This window comes from Polyergus mexicanus, unplaced genomic scaffold (genome assembly GCF_030449975.1).
Source record: "Polyergus mexicanus isolate NDT 795.1 unplaced genomic scaffold, iyPolMexi1.0 SCAF_1, whole genome shotgun sequence".
Taxonomy (NCBI): domain Eukaryota; kingdom Metazoa; phylum Arthropoda; class Insecta; order Hymenoptera; family Formicidae; genus Polyergus; species Polyergus mexicanus.
In genome coordinates this window covers 1,717,085-1,729,816 of record NW_027223321.1, presented here as the reverse complement: position 1 = coordinate 1,729,816, position 12,732 = coordinate 1,717,085, and the positions used below count along the sequence as shown (strand labels likewise).

The 12,732-nt window shown below is 29.0% G+C and overlaps 3 protein-coding genes and 1 pseudogene across 3 annotated transcripts; all 4 read left to right on the top strand.

The window, feature by feature from the left end:
- Window positions 1-76: 76 nt before the first annotated feature.
- On the top strand, window positions 77-3,068 carry LOC138938960 (uncharacterized; annotated as a pseudogene).
- A 1,580-nt stretch (window positions 3,069-4,648) lies between these two features.
- LOC138937898 (calaxin-like) lies at window positions 4,649-6,751 on the top strand. Its single transcript, XM_070304570.1, has 4 exons — window positions 4,649-4,965; window positions 5,427-5,544; window positions 5,700-5,953; window positions 6,368-6,751. The coding sequence occupies exons 1-4, from the start codon at window positions 4,649-4,651 to the stop codon at window positions 6,588-6,590; spliced, it is 912 nt and encodes a 303-aa protein (XP_070160671.1). The 3' UTR covers window positions 6,591-6,751.
- A 454-nt stretch (window positions 6,752-7,205) lies between these two features.
- Window positions 7,206-9,234, top strand: LOC138938955 (metacaspase-2-like). Its single transcript, XM_070306376.1, has 2 exons — window positions 7,206-7,256; window positions 7,498-9,234. The coding sequence occupies exons 1-2, from the start codon at window positions 7,206-7,208 to the stop codon at window positions 9,232-9,234; spliced, it is 1,788 nt and encodes a 595-aa protein (XP_070162477.1).
- Window positions 9,235-11,083: 1,849 nt separating this feature from the next.
- LOC138939078 (uncharacterized) lies at window positions 11,084-12,429 on the top strand. Its single transcript, XM_070306599.1, has 3 exons — window positions 11,084-11,161; window positions 11,528-11,560; window positions 11,932-12,429. Exons 1-3 carry the CDS (start codon window positions 11,114-11,116, stop codon window positions 12,427-12,429), a joined length of 579 nt encoding a protein of 192 aa, XP_070162700.1. The 5' UTR covers window positions 11,084-11,113.
- Window positions 12,430-12,732: the final 303 nt, after the last annotated feature.

Genomic DNA, 12,732 nt, shown 5'->3' with positions numbered 1-12,732 from the left:
TGTTGCCTATTTGCATAGAATAATCGCACTCGCGTAATTTTGATTCACAGCGATATGTTCGTTTATTCTCCACCGGATGTTTCCGTCGAATGTTTTGAAAAACGTTATATACGCAAGTGCCTTTGTTCACGCACATGATGCCTATAAAACGGTTTCATTTATCAGAGTGATCTATTAGAGTTTCATTTACGTACCAAGTGCGATTTCGACGAGTGATCGAAAAATGAAGATGAAGTTTCTTATGATTCTATTTAGTGCCGTCGCGATTGGAGTAAGTTTTATAAATTAATGATTCTCCTATACGTGCATTGTCTATTTATCATTACTCGGATTTTTTTTAATATTAAATATGAATAAGTGCCAAGTACGGGCAACTGTGTCTTGATGAATATCATTTTCAGGCGCAATCTCGTTCGGTCGCGCCTTCAAACGTAAGAGACACAGGTAAGGAGATCGCATATATTTTATTATATATATTATATTAAAAATTAAGTATTTGATGATACGAGTGGTTACGCGAATGATTCGCACGTATCTTAATTATTTAATTTAAAAAACACAGACTGCAACTTGCATAGATTTATATCGAATTACAACGCTCATCCTCGAATTAAGTAAAAATCGTTATATCGTATAACTTTTTAAATCTAATAGACGAAGAGGCTCTTGTAAATGTGCCAGAGCAACTAAAAGAGCTAATTACATCGTATGAAAAAAACTTTGCGAAGCTCATTAATTCTGCCATAAAAATAAGCAGAGATAAGGACAATAATAAACGAGAGGTCTGTATATATTTTATAAAACATGTTTAAATGAATTAATTGTAGGATATTAATTAATCAACTATTAATAGAATTCATTTATCATATTTAGACTAAACCGATGCATTTCATTGCTATTTCAGATACAATTTTTGAATCAACTAAGCTCGCTTATCGATCAACTTACTCGAGAACAATCAAAAATGAGAAATATGTATGCTAAACTTGATAACGATACAAATTCTATCTTGCAAACACCGAATAATAAACCGACGATAACGAGCGTGAATAATGTAAAAGATCTAATCGATTATATGAAAGAGATTGATATCATCTATCAGAATGGAAACATTACTGACGAACATATCCGGATCAGTAAGTATCCGAAAATATCTTTAATAGAATACGTACATATAAATGATTTTATTAATATTGATATCAGTCGGAATATAATTCACTAATAAAATTCTAAATATTAAATAACTAAGCTGATATGAACTATATGATATACTGACGTGAATATTGTATAAAAAATAAGACAGGTAATATCTTAAAATTTTTATGTAGAACGGGCTGATGAGAGATACAAAGAAATCACGGCGTTTATATACTCGCTCAGATAATAAGCTTCTTCATATTCAACTGACATCATCTGATGCAAATTCAAAAATGTTTAGACACGCTATGTAAGTAAGATTGTTACAGAAATAAAGAATACAGAATTATTGATATATTGATTTATTAATTATTAATTTTATTATATTTTTCAGAAAAAACATCATTTGACGACCACGATTATCTCAAAAGAAATATCTATAATGTATATATTATTAAAAACATATGAATCTTAATTAATCGTAGACATATTACATTACTTATGCTACGTAGTTTCCATCGGATAAACAAAATAAATCAATAATTTTAATAAAATCATATCGAAAATTTTTGTTATCCAAATGGTTTAACTTTATTGTAGCGCAGTTTGTGTCTTATTGTTTGATGATGAAAATTTATGCATGTTTATCCGATCTGTTGTTACATATCGCATTTTTTCAACCTCGCTATTTGATATGTTTGATCGATAAAACGTAGTCGCTTCTAACGACGAAGTTCTGATCCCGACGGAAGGAGTCCTTTGTCACTATTCGGTAAGTTTTTTTTCCGATTTAATCGAACGTGCCAATCACACTAAACGCATACTAAACAAACAAGATATAGTGAATTCGTTTTGATAATCTTTAGCCAGATTCTAATATCTCGAATTATTCTTGGAGCGGTGGGAGAGATAATGAGGACAGAAAATCTTTTGTGTCTTTGATTGCAGTGATAAATTATTAGTAATAATATTCTTTCAAATAATTGAAAGTGCAATTGCTATTGACGATTATTTATCGCTGTATTATATTTTAATATAGAATTAAATATTTTGGTTAATTTTATTATAAATCACGTAACTTTTTCCACTTGTAATTAATATCCACAAATAAAAATAATTAAAAATATAATATGATAATATAATATTCCTCGATGTATTCCTTAATGTATATATATATATATATATATATATATATATATATATATATATATATATATATATATATTACATACACATATAATCAATTTTCTTTTTTATATAATTTGCATTTTCCAAAAATCTTTGCATTCTTAAATAATAAGGTGATTTATCTGATATGAAATCCTGTAGAATCCTGGAAATTGGCCATCATATCAAGGCTTACTATATATATATGGTGGTATATTTTTAATTCGTTTATAGATTAAAACAAGATTCTCACATGCATGCTACATGCAATCTCGTTGCTAGAAGTTTGTGAAGTTAAATTGAGGGAATCCATAGCTTCGAAATAGAAGTGTCGATCATTATCGTATCACGATCTATAATTTCGCGTACTATCATAGTTCTCTTTGTCTCTATAAGGCTTAAAATAAAGTTACATTCGCAAAGTTATTAAATTTTCTTTAAAATTTTATATTTATATAATTAATATATCCGAGAAAAAGGAAATAAATAAGAATTTAAAAAATTTTTATATCATATTTAATCGTCTTCAGCAAAACAATCTTTGAAAAAAAAAAAAAAAACATAATTGTGTGTGTAAAAATAATATATAAAAAAGATAAATAGATTTAGAATCATATATAATCCGAGGAAATTGTAGGGATTTTATTTAAGATTAAAATTACGCTTTCAAAATTGCAATTCCGTGTGCTATGAATTGTCTCTTTGCGTTTGCAGGAGCGATTCTCGATGCATGCGCGTTGTTAGAAATGATTACTCGAAGATAAGGCATGCATTATTCAAAATAATAGCTCTTTTAAGAAATTGTATCTCATGTTTCAAGCGCTTTATTATTCTGTTCGCATAAGTAAGTCTTATGTTTAAAATAGTAATTATTTAAGTTTAAAAATATTATAAAGACTTGACATTAAAGTTTCAAAGTTGAATTGCTTTTAAATATTGTAAAATACCAAAACATGTGTAAAATATATGTTTTTGTAAAATTGTTAATATAATTATGCATAAATTAGAAGTGAAAAAAGAGAGGTGTGCTTAGATACTTTAAAGTTTCTCAATTCTACCTGGTATTGCGTGTTTGAAACAAATCCAAAATAATGTACGAGTTTCGGACATAACTTGCGGCGTGAGTTATATTCATTATCTAATGAGAAAAGTTTTTACATTTTATCTTGCAAAACGGCAGTGAGACATGAACTCTCTTTACAATAGCAGTTTTAATATATATATATATATTATTCGCAGATTGAAATATAATATTAGATATAATATCTTTTTAGTGTATTTTTGATATAATTTAAATTATGTTTATGTGTACAATATGTAAATTATATATTGCGCTTTATATCATAAATCTTAGCAATCTCTTTCTTCCTATAAAATGCAAATTGTATTTTCTTTCTTTGTGCGCGCAGTTCAAGTTACGCACATGTAAATGCGCGATTTAAGTTCATTAGAATATATTATTCGTGCCACGAAAATGCACATGAGTTTCGCGAGCAAAATCGAGCAAGAAGAGAATTACGCAAATGTGATTGTAAATAATAATAAATTGGTTGGACATGGGAGAAAGAAAGAGAGAAAGAAAGAGAGAGAGAGAGAGAGAGAGAGGGAGAGACAATCTTTTGATGAGTTAAGTCGGCTTTGATTGACCGCGTTCGCAATTTTCGGTTACCATTAATAAAAAAAAGGCTTTGCGATTTATTTTTTATCGATCAATCGACTGGAATGGCTATAGCGATTCGTGGTAACGGTTTCTATTTTCATAAATTTTTTCCTTTTCTATTTCTATTAAGCAAATTTGCATTTTTATTACAATCATGATGATTGCCCCATTTAATGTATACGTGCAACTTGCAAGAGGCAAAGAAAGAAATCTCGTCATGTACATCATGTCTGCAAATATTTAATCGTATATATCAGTACTGTATATATGTGATTATTATTTATTACGTTTTAAGCAAAAAACATCATCTAATTGAATATAATATAAATAAAGTATACATGTATTATATTATTATTATTATTATTATTTCAGCGATAGTAATTATAAAATTATTATGCTACATTACTCTTAATATATATACTCTACTGCGTAAATTTAAGAATAAAAAACAATTGTTCAAATAATTCAATATTCTAAATCAACCAGTGCCATTTATATCTTTCTTTAGGAAATAAATATACAGTCTCGTTATATGTATATATTTAAAAGATAATTGCATAATTATTTTATTTCTTCAGATAGAAAAAAATCTCGAGAATCTATTATTATAAATCTCTAATGCGTCTGAACAATCTGAATTAAAATACCAATCATTTTAAAATCACTTTCAGTCATTGAATCGGCATGTCCGAGCAACGAAGCGCCACGTCCGCAATGGGGGATGAGCCGGGCGTCGGCCTCGGCGTCGGCGTCGGCGCCGAGCGTCCAACCAGCATAAGCCTTCGTGCCGGCGCGACGCTCGTCAAGAGCGTCTCTCTATTTCTGTCAAGCGGTCGCAAGACATCCGTCAACTCAAAACGGCAAAGCTGCGCCGCGTCCGGCAAAGACGAACCGCCGAGAAGGAGACGTCGCAGAAGGATGCCGGAGGGCGGGGGCGGGAGAAACTCCGCGTACATCGTCAAAGTGATCGAGTCTCTTAAAAAAAAGACGAGATTCTCCAGGCGAGTTGATTAACACTGCGTCGATTGCCGCGATAATTTTCGCGTATAGCCGCGTCCATTAATTTGCAAGTACCTTATTTTGATTATCAGTCGCATTAAACGAATCATTTTAATTGTCAATTGGATTTTTTTCCCTTTGTACTCATGTCGAGTGTATAATCGCAATTACGTTTTATCGATAAAAAAATATAATTACTTATGTAATAAAAAGTGAAGAATTCAATTAAGAAAGATTTACAAAGAGAAAGGGATCAATAAAGTCTGGAGAATTTATAAAACGATAAACAATAAATTAATAAAAAGTTAAATGAAAATACGAATGAGAATTAAACTCTACTGTAAATTATGTTAATTTAATAGTATAATTTTATATAAAAATTGAAAAGAATAAACATTATATATTATTATCATTATCTATTATAACTATTAAATTATAATTTAACGTATACTTGGTTTGTTAGGGTAGAGTTAGACAATCTCTGCAAATTTTACAAGAAGTTAACAACCAATTCCAATCAACAACAAGTCGAACGATCGATATTCATCGGTAGAAGACCACAATCGAGGCCAACTGTCGAGGTACTTATGCCATTTATAATCGAAAGTTAATTAACGTTATAAACTTTTATTAATTAAAAAAATGTTTAGATTATTAATATATATAAAAACAAATTATATATGTATGAAGTTATTAGAAAATATTAGAAAATATCTCATTTTCATTGTCATCTCAGGGAATCGACAGAAATATTTTTCGAGAACTTCTCCACAATACATTTCACGTGATCACGGAGGACACTTTGGTGGAGCGTCTATTCTGTTGCTGGGACCGAGAGATCGAGGGCGTTATTCGATTAGAGCCTTGGATCATGGGACTCGACGTGTTTTTGCGAGGCAATCTACGTGACAAAATCACTTTCTGCTTTCGTGTATACGATCTGAATAACGATGGATATATCACAAAGGACGAAATCTTTCAATTACTTAAGTAAGATGATTAAAGCTTTATCTCATCATAATCTTATTTTTGTCTATTATACATATTGTATCAAATATTTACAATCGGTAAAAATTCTTTCATTTATTCATATATATATATTTATATTTATATTTATATTTATATTTATATTTATATTTATATTTATATTTATATTTATATTTATATTTATATTTATATTTATATTTATACTTATACTTATATTTATATTTATATTTATATTTATATTTATATTTGTATTTGTATTTGTATTTGTATTTGTATTTGTATTTGTATTTATATTTTTATATTTATATTTATATTTATATATTTATATTTATATATTTATATTTATATTTATATTTATATTTATATTTTTATATTTATATTTATATTTATATTTATATTTTATTTATGTATTTGTAGAAATTGCCTGATAAAGCAGCCTGGCGAAGAGGACCCAGACGAAGGAGTGAAAGATTTATCAGAACTAGCTTTAAAGAAGCTCGACGTCGATCACGATGGCAAAATATCTTTCCGTGATTATGAAATAGCGATTAAAGAAGAACCGTTATTACTAGAAGCGTTCGGACAATGTCTGCCTACGGAAGAAAGCTGCTCAGGCTTTCTGGCGACTCTTCAACCCTGAAGATATGCATAAGATCATCTTGTCTAGATCTCTCTCTAATAAATACAGTTTCTTAACAATATGAGATTGTAAAATATGAAAATTGTGAATTATTATATTTCTTCTCTAAAAAATTTCTTTTATTATCACATTTTATTATTTAACGTAATATTTATGGATATACGAACAATTGCTGTACATAAAAGCAAATCGTTCAATTGAATTCTTGTATGTATAATAGAAAATGTGCAAATACATGCAATTGTCGTAACGTGACGTTGAAATGCTTATTATATATTCGCCGTTCATCTCGGGAGCTCGGTTTTCATAATTAATGATCAAAGGTTATCTAAGAAATCATACCACGAAATCATTTCTGTGTAGTAAAATATTGCTCAATAAATGTTATTTTAATTATCAATCTAAATGAAATATGTAATAAATTGCATACGGTTTAAAAAAGGTGACGATTGTAAAAAAGAACTTAAATGGTAACAACAAATCCCGATACGCATGAAGACGCGATATGACTATCGTGATAGTCGTTAAAATCGTATAACGATAGAAAATGCTCGATATTAATTTTACGATCATATTTAAGGCAGTTGCGTTTACGTTGTTATAGTAAATAGTAAAATGCGGCCGGACAATTCCGTTTTCATCATTATTAACGCGTTGATCTCTTTGGTAATATAAACTTAAATAAGAAATAAACTTAAATAAGAAAATAAACTTATAAACTTAAATAAGCAAAAGGCCTTTATCTTTAGCTTACAATTAGTTAAAGTTAATATTTTGCCATAAATTAAACTATTTTTTATTTTAATAAATAAAATAAAAATGTATTATTAAATTACTTCAAATTCAGTGCAAAATTATATGAAGAGAAAATATAGTAACAGTAAAATAATTTATATTTTTTTATTAGGTTTATTCTTTGCCGCCAAATATCGATTGGAGTAATTTGCAGTATGATCCAAATTCGGTTGCTCAAAATGAGAATATTCTGAAACTTTTTCTACAATTGGCAGTGCATACTGCAAATCGTTTAATGCAATTGCGAAATGAAACTGATAGAGACCACGATTACAATGGACGCAACGATAATCTATCACCTTCGATAATTGAAGCTCCCATAACGCGATCGTTCCCTCAAGCAAATCTAGAACGGCCTGACAAGAGTCAAGATAAAATACAGAATCGTTCGTTCATCATTGATTCTGAAATAAAAATTAACGATGAAGTTTTATTAGAAAATTTGGATCAAGATCAAACTGTCCTCAATTCTACGCAATCACAAGGATTGTATAATCCAAGTAATTTTCAAGAAAACACTAATGTTGTACGCAATTCAAAGGCAAGGAATTTAATTCCAATGCTTGCACAAAATGTTCAGAACACATCATTTGACATTGTCAGACGTAATTACGACGTCTATAATTCTTCGCAAAAATCAATTAATTTATATACAATAAGCAATCCCTCAAGTGCGGATAATATTAGTTTTGATGAACAAAATTCTCAGAATTCAACAATAGATGGTATTAATAAAAGATTATTTAATTCAATTAATTTAATAAAAAATAATACAAATGCAACAAATATAAATGATTTAACTGAAACTGCGAATAAGTTTCTTCCAGAATCGGAAAATGTGCTGGAAACGACGCCTGAAGTGAGTCAACGAATGTTTGGCATCGATTTAGCAAAAAATATTCCAGGTATGAAAATTATAAACAATTTACACGAGAATGTGAATCAACAACTTAATCAGTGGTCAGGAAATATACCAGAACAGTCGGATAGAAACAATGGTGTAAGTCCGAGATTTCTTGATGAAACTGTGATTAAAAATTTTAAAAACATTTTCAATCCACAAATCGTAAATGATTTACCTGTAATGAGTCAAATTTTGTCAAATGCGAAACATTTCGTAGAATCGATGATTAAGATTTTACCAGCACCGGGGAATGCGAAAAACAAAAATAATTTATTGAATCATGCTATTTCACAATCTCAGAACGTTACTAATGTGCTTTCGGAACCTATCGAGAAAGATCAGAAACATCTTGCAAATTTCAAACATAAAACAGAGAATAGCGATAGCCAATCTGCTTCTGTCAATGATAAAATAATAAAACCCGAAACATTCGAAAAGATGAATGAAATAAAAACGAATTATACAAATGAGCAATTATATCCGATTTTGAAAAATTTATCTCAAAGTAACGAAAGTGAATTTTTGAAAGATCCTGCAACTGAGAGGCCACTCAATCAATCGGAATCCGATGCATCACAAATATCGTCGACTATTGAATATCGAGACAAGAATTCGAACAGCACACTGGATTTACAAGATTCTGAAAACGTGAACAAATCAAATGTAGAAAAGCCGAAGGAACTTCAAGATAATCCATCCACTAAAATCAGAATGAGTCGATCGATTGGAAATCGAAATACTCGCATTGATAATGATCTATTAAAATCCAATAATTATTTTCGTTTTGTTGATAACATAAAAGATACAAACTTGGATAGGCAGCTATCTGAAACAAAACCGGAGATCAGCGATCGATTGATCGACGCGTTATTGCCAGTTATAAAGGAAAAAATACCCAATAGCAAAAGCTACACGACTGATTATTATAGCGTGACTAATGAATAGCCGAACAGAAGTTTGCCATGAAACATATCTAATTTTAATCACAGAGTAAGTATTTATACTATATATGAGAAATATATATATATATATATATATATATATATATATATATATATATATATATATAATATATTAACTATATTAAAAATTAGAATAATTATACAATTATCTAATATAATTAATATATAACAATAATTATAACAAATTTATAATTTATATAAAGCTTTTAGTTCTAATGAATGCTGTATGTGTTAAGAAAGTCTTTTTCATAAAATTAGTTTTATTATTTTTATAATTATTGTGCGTGAAAATCAATTAACCGTGAATGATAAATCAAAACATATTGGCCTTTATGGTTTGATCAGTTTTTTATACACAAAAATCTAAAATTATATTTTACATATTAATGATTAATACACTTTTATATATTTACTAATTATAATATTAGTAATTATATTTATTTGTGATAAAAATATTTTTAGAAAATAGAGAAATCATGCTTATTGTTAGCTTGAGAACAATATTTCGTATTTCTAAAGAGGTCAAGATTATAATCGAGAGATTTAGGATAGAATGCTGCTTGACAACAAAACTGATAATATGATCAGTAACACAATGAAAAATACAAATAATCTCATGCAAACAGTTCTCAATAAAAATATATGATAAAGAATATATAAAAATGTAGAATGTATATAAAATATTTAAAAAATTAAACAAAATTAATGTACATTTATTTTACAGATTTACACAGACATCGGAAGCTTTCCACAAAATTAGCTTAATAATATGTAATAATATAACCACAGGATTGTGTTGCACACACATCAAGTGTTGAAAATATTGTATATTGTACCTGTCGTTACAAAATTTAGTCTGGAATTCTAAGATAGATATATTATACATAACAGTTCTGTGTAAACAAATTCTTTAATGTAATTAATAATATTATAACGCTGGTGGAAAAATAAAACACTGTAAATTTGAAAAAATTGCATTATTTTTTGAATGTATAAAAAAATTAACTAAAATCAAAACTAAATAGAAATATTATGTAGAAAAAGTATGTTTATCGATTGATGATGATTTATGATGAGTTGTTATTAAAGATTTTATACATATTTATTTGAAAAAAAAAAAAAAAAACTAGAAATATGAAAATATAATTATTAAAAATTATTTGCTTTGTTATTACAGATATCGATCAATAATTTGCAAATATTAGAAAAGCTAGAGATAATAAAAAAAATTTTAAGATATACACTGTTATAACGTTATGTTGAAGTGACAGCTATAAAACTATGATGTGCCAAAGTGAAACGGTCAAAAATAAATAACAAAATACTTTGCACAATTGATTACAATTGACCGCATGTTAATTTATAGAAGTACAATGACGATGTCGATAGTCGAATATGCCGGAATATAAAGATAACGGGGATCGAGGCGAATTGAATAGCCTAAGTGTTAATCCGGCATTCGTCGCAAATAAATGACCGTGACAGTGTGGAAACACGTAGAAAATAATAATTGTGCTTGCGTACAGACTCGATTCGCGTTCGCGCGATTCGCAAAAGTCGCGATCCATAACATAAGCTGTATCGATCAGTAAAGCGTACGCCCGCTAACTGATTGCCTATATGCAGTCTGTTTGAATTTATCATGAGACGATTACGAACTATCGTGAATTAACTACTGCCTATGAGTTGCACGGCGAGTGCGGCCTTTTAATTTCCGCATGCCTCGATATCGCGCGACCTCCGCCGCGGTGGGTGTTATCGGATATAAAAAAGTCGGTTTAATGTATATGCGGTATGTATCTCGCTATATGCATTCGTTGTTCTAGCACTGAACGAACAATTACGCTTGAGACAATTACGTTATGACGTACTTGCCGATATTGTGCGCCCTAGCGCTGACCAGTGTCCACGTAAGGATAGCAAAGCAAATAGGAAAGCAGCTAAGAAAATAATGACATTGGCAGAGCACATTAAAAACTTTTACGCGTCTTTAGCATAAAAAAAGAAGTTTCTATAAATTATATATACATATATTTTTGATTTAAAATAATTATTACATTAATTTATAAAGTCATTGCGTATTCAAAATAAAGGCGAAGAAATATTAATTATAAATATAATTTTAATCTTTTATAATTAGCCTTAATTAACATCTATCTTAATTAATCGTATATTATTGTAAATCTTAAAGTATGAATAAAATTATTGAATGTTTTGTAAATTTTATAATTTATTTAATAATCTAATTATAACACACTGTACGCGTATCTTTCTAGGTACATTCGCAGATGCAAGTTTTGCGAGAAGAGGTAAGAAATTTAAAATAAAAAAATAAAAATGAAATTAATCTTTTTATTGTGGTTTAAGAATATATCATGTATATTTTTTACGAATAAATTAATCTTTAAAAAAGCATGTTGTGTGCAATATTATTGTTATTCTAATCGAGCACGATTTATTTTATACAAATAAAGTCAACTTTTTTTGTAACATTCTTCTCAATCACATATTTAAAAATATAACAATATAATACAAACCGTTCACAAAAATGAAGATTTATTTCATAAAGACTGTCATATTGCTTATTGCTTCATCCAACGCAGTTAACCGTTCTACTGAAACTTAAAAGTATCTTTAAAATATTCTAAAATAATTCGTAACACACTAATATACTTTATAGGTATCCATACAAAATCAGAATGTAAATATCATCGTGAATCTGAATCCACAAGAGGTGGCTGAGGAATTATGGAAGGTGATACAAGCCCGTCTGAGCAATCGTACCGATCATCCTACCAGCTCGAGGAGTACTATCCAAGAGCTCGAAAAAGCTGTGATACCCCTTATGACATCCACTAGAAGGGGAACATCACAATCCGTTTTCCAAGTAGCGAGCCAACTCGACAAGATCGCTCGAAGAGCCCTCACCAGAGATACGCCGAATAGAAACCTGCTGGATGAAGAAATAATGGTGAGGGATATCGTGGCGGACATGATGACTGTCCTGAAAGTGATGATCTCAAAAACAATCCAGTCGAAAATCAACGAAGCGAATGTATCCAGTAGAAGGACAAATTCAATTCACGGTCCTGTGAAGATATATGACAACGAGAAAGACGATTATGTGAATATCAGAATCAAGATACGCAGACAGGATATCTTCGACGCGATTCATTGATTTGACATCATATTTTGTTTCTATTAAAAAGAACAGATTATTTGGAAAATAATAAAAAATGGCCGAAAAATATTTGTAAAATTAATTATACTGAATTAATGTAATTATTTGTTGGTATCAAATTTTGCTAGGAGGAGAGATATGTCTAATATTTGATCTTTTCTTCTTTTTGTAAATAAATATAATATAATTTAACAAAAGTAATCCGTTTTTAAATCCAACATAATGTTTCCTATAATGTACTTATATAAATTTTATGCATTTAACGCGTCGTTTTAAATCATCATACATTATTACATATCA

What these genes read in the sequence shown, in the direction of transcription:
- LOC138937898 (XM_070304570.1), top strand. Translation starts at nt 4,649, where the DNA reads ATGTCCGAGCAACGAAGCGCCACGTCCGCAATGGGGGATGAGCCGGGC. An exon ending in AAAAAGACGAGATTCTCCAG is followed by an intron (nt 4,966 to 5,426) that starts GCGAGTTGATTA and finishes TTGGTTTGTTAG; the next exon opens with GGTAGAGTTAGACAATCTCT. An exon ending in GAAATCTTTCAATTACTTAA is followed by an intron (nt 5,954 to 6,367) that starts GTAAGATGATTA and finishes ATGTATTTGTAG; the next exon opens with AAATTGCCTGATAAAGCAGC.
- LOC138938955 (XM_070306376.1), top strand. Translation starts at nt 7,206, where the DNA reads ATGCGGCCGGACAATTCCGTTTTCATCATTATTAACGCGTTGATCTCT. An exon ending in TTAACGCGTTGATCTCTTTG is followed by an intron (nt 7,257 to 7,497) that starts GTAATATAAACT and finishes TTTTTTTATTAG; the next exon opens with GTTTATTCTTTGCCGCCAAA.
- LOC138939078 (XM_070306599.1), top strand. Translation starts at nt 11,114, where the DNA reads ATGACGTACTTGCCGATATTGTGCGCCCTAGCGCTGACCAGTGTCCAC. An exon ending in TAGCGCTGACCAGTGTCCAC is followed by an intron (nt 11,162 to 11,527) that starts GTAAGGATAGCA and finishes GTATCTTTCTAG; the next exon opens with GTACATTCGCAGATGCAAGT. An exon ending in TGCAAGTTTTGCGAGAAGAG is followed by an intron (nt 11,561 to 11,931) that starts GTAAGAAATTTA and finishes TATACTTTATAG; the next exon opens with GTATCCATACAAAATCAGAA.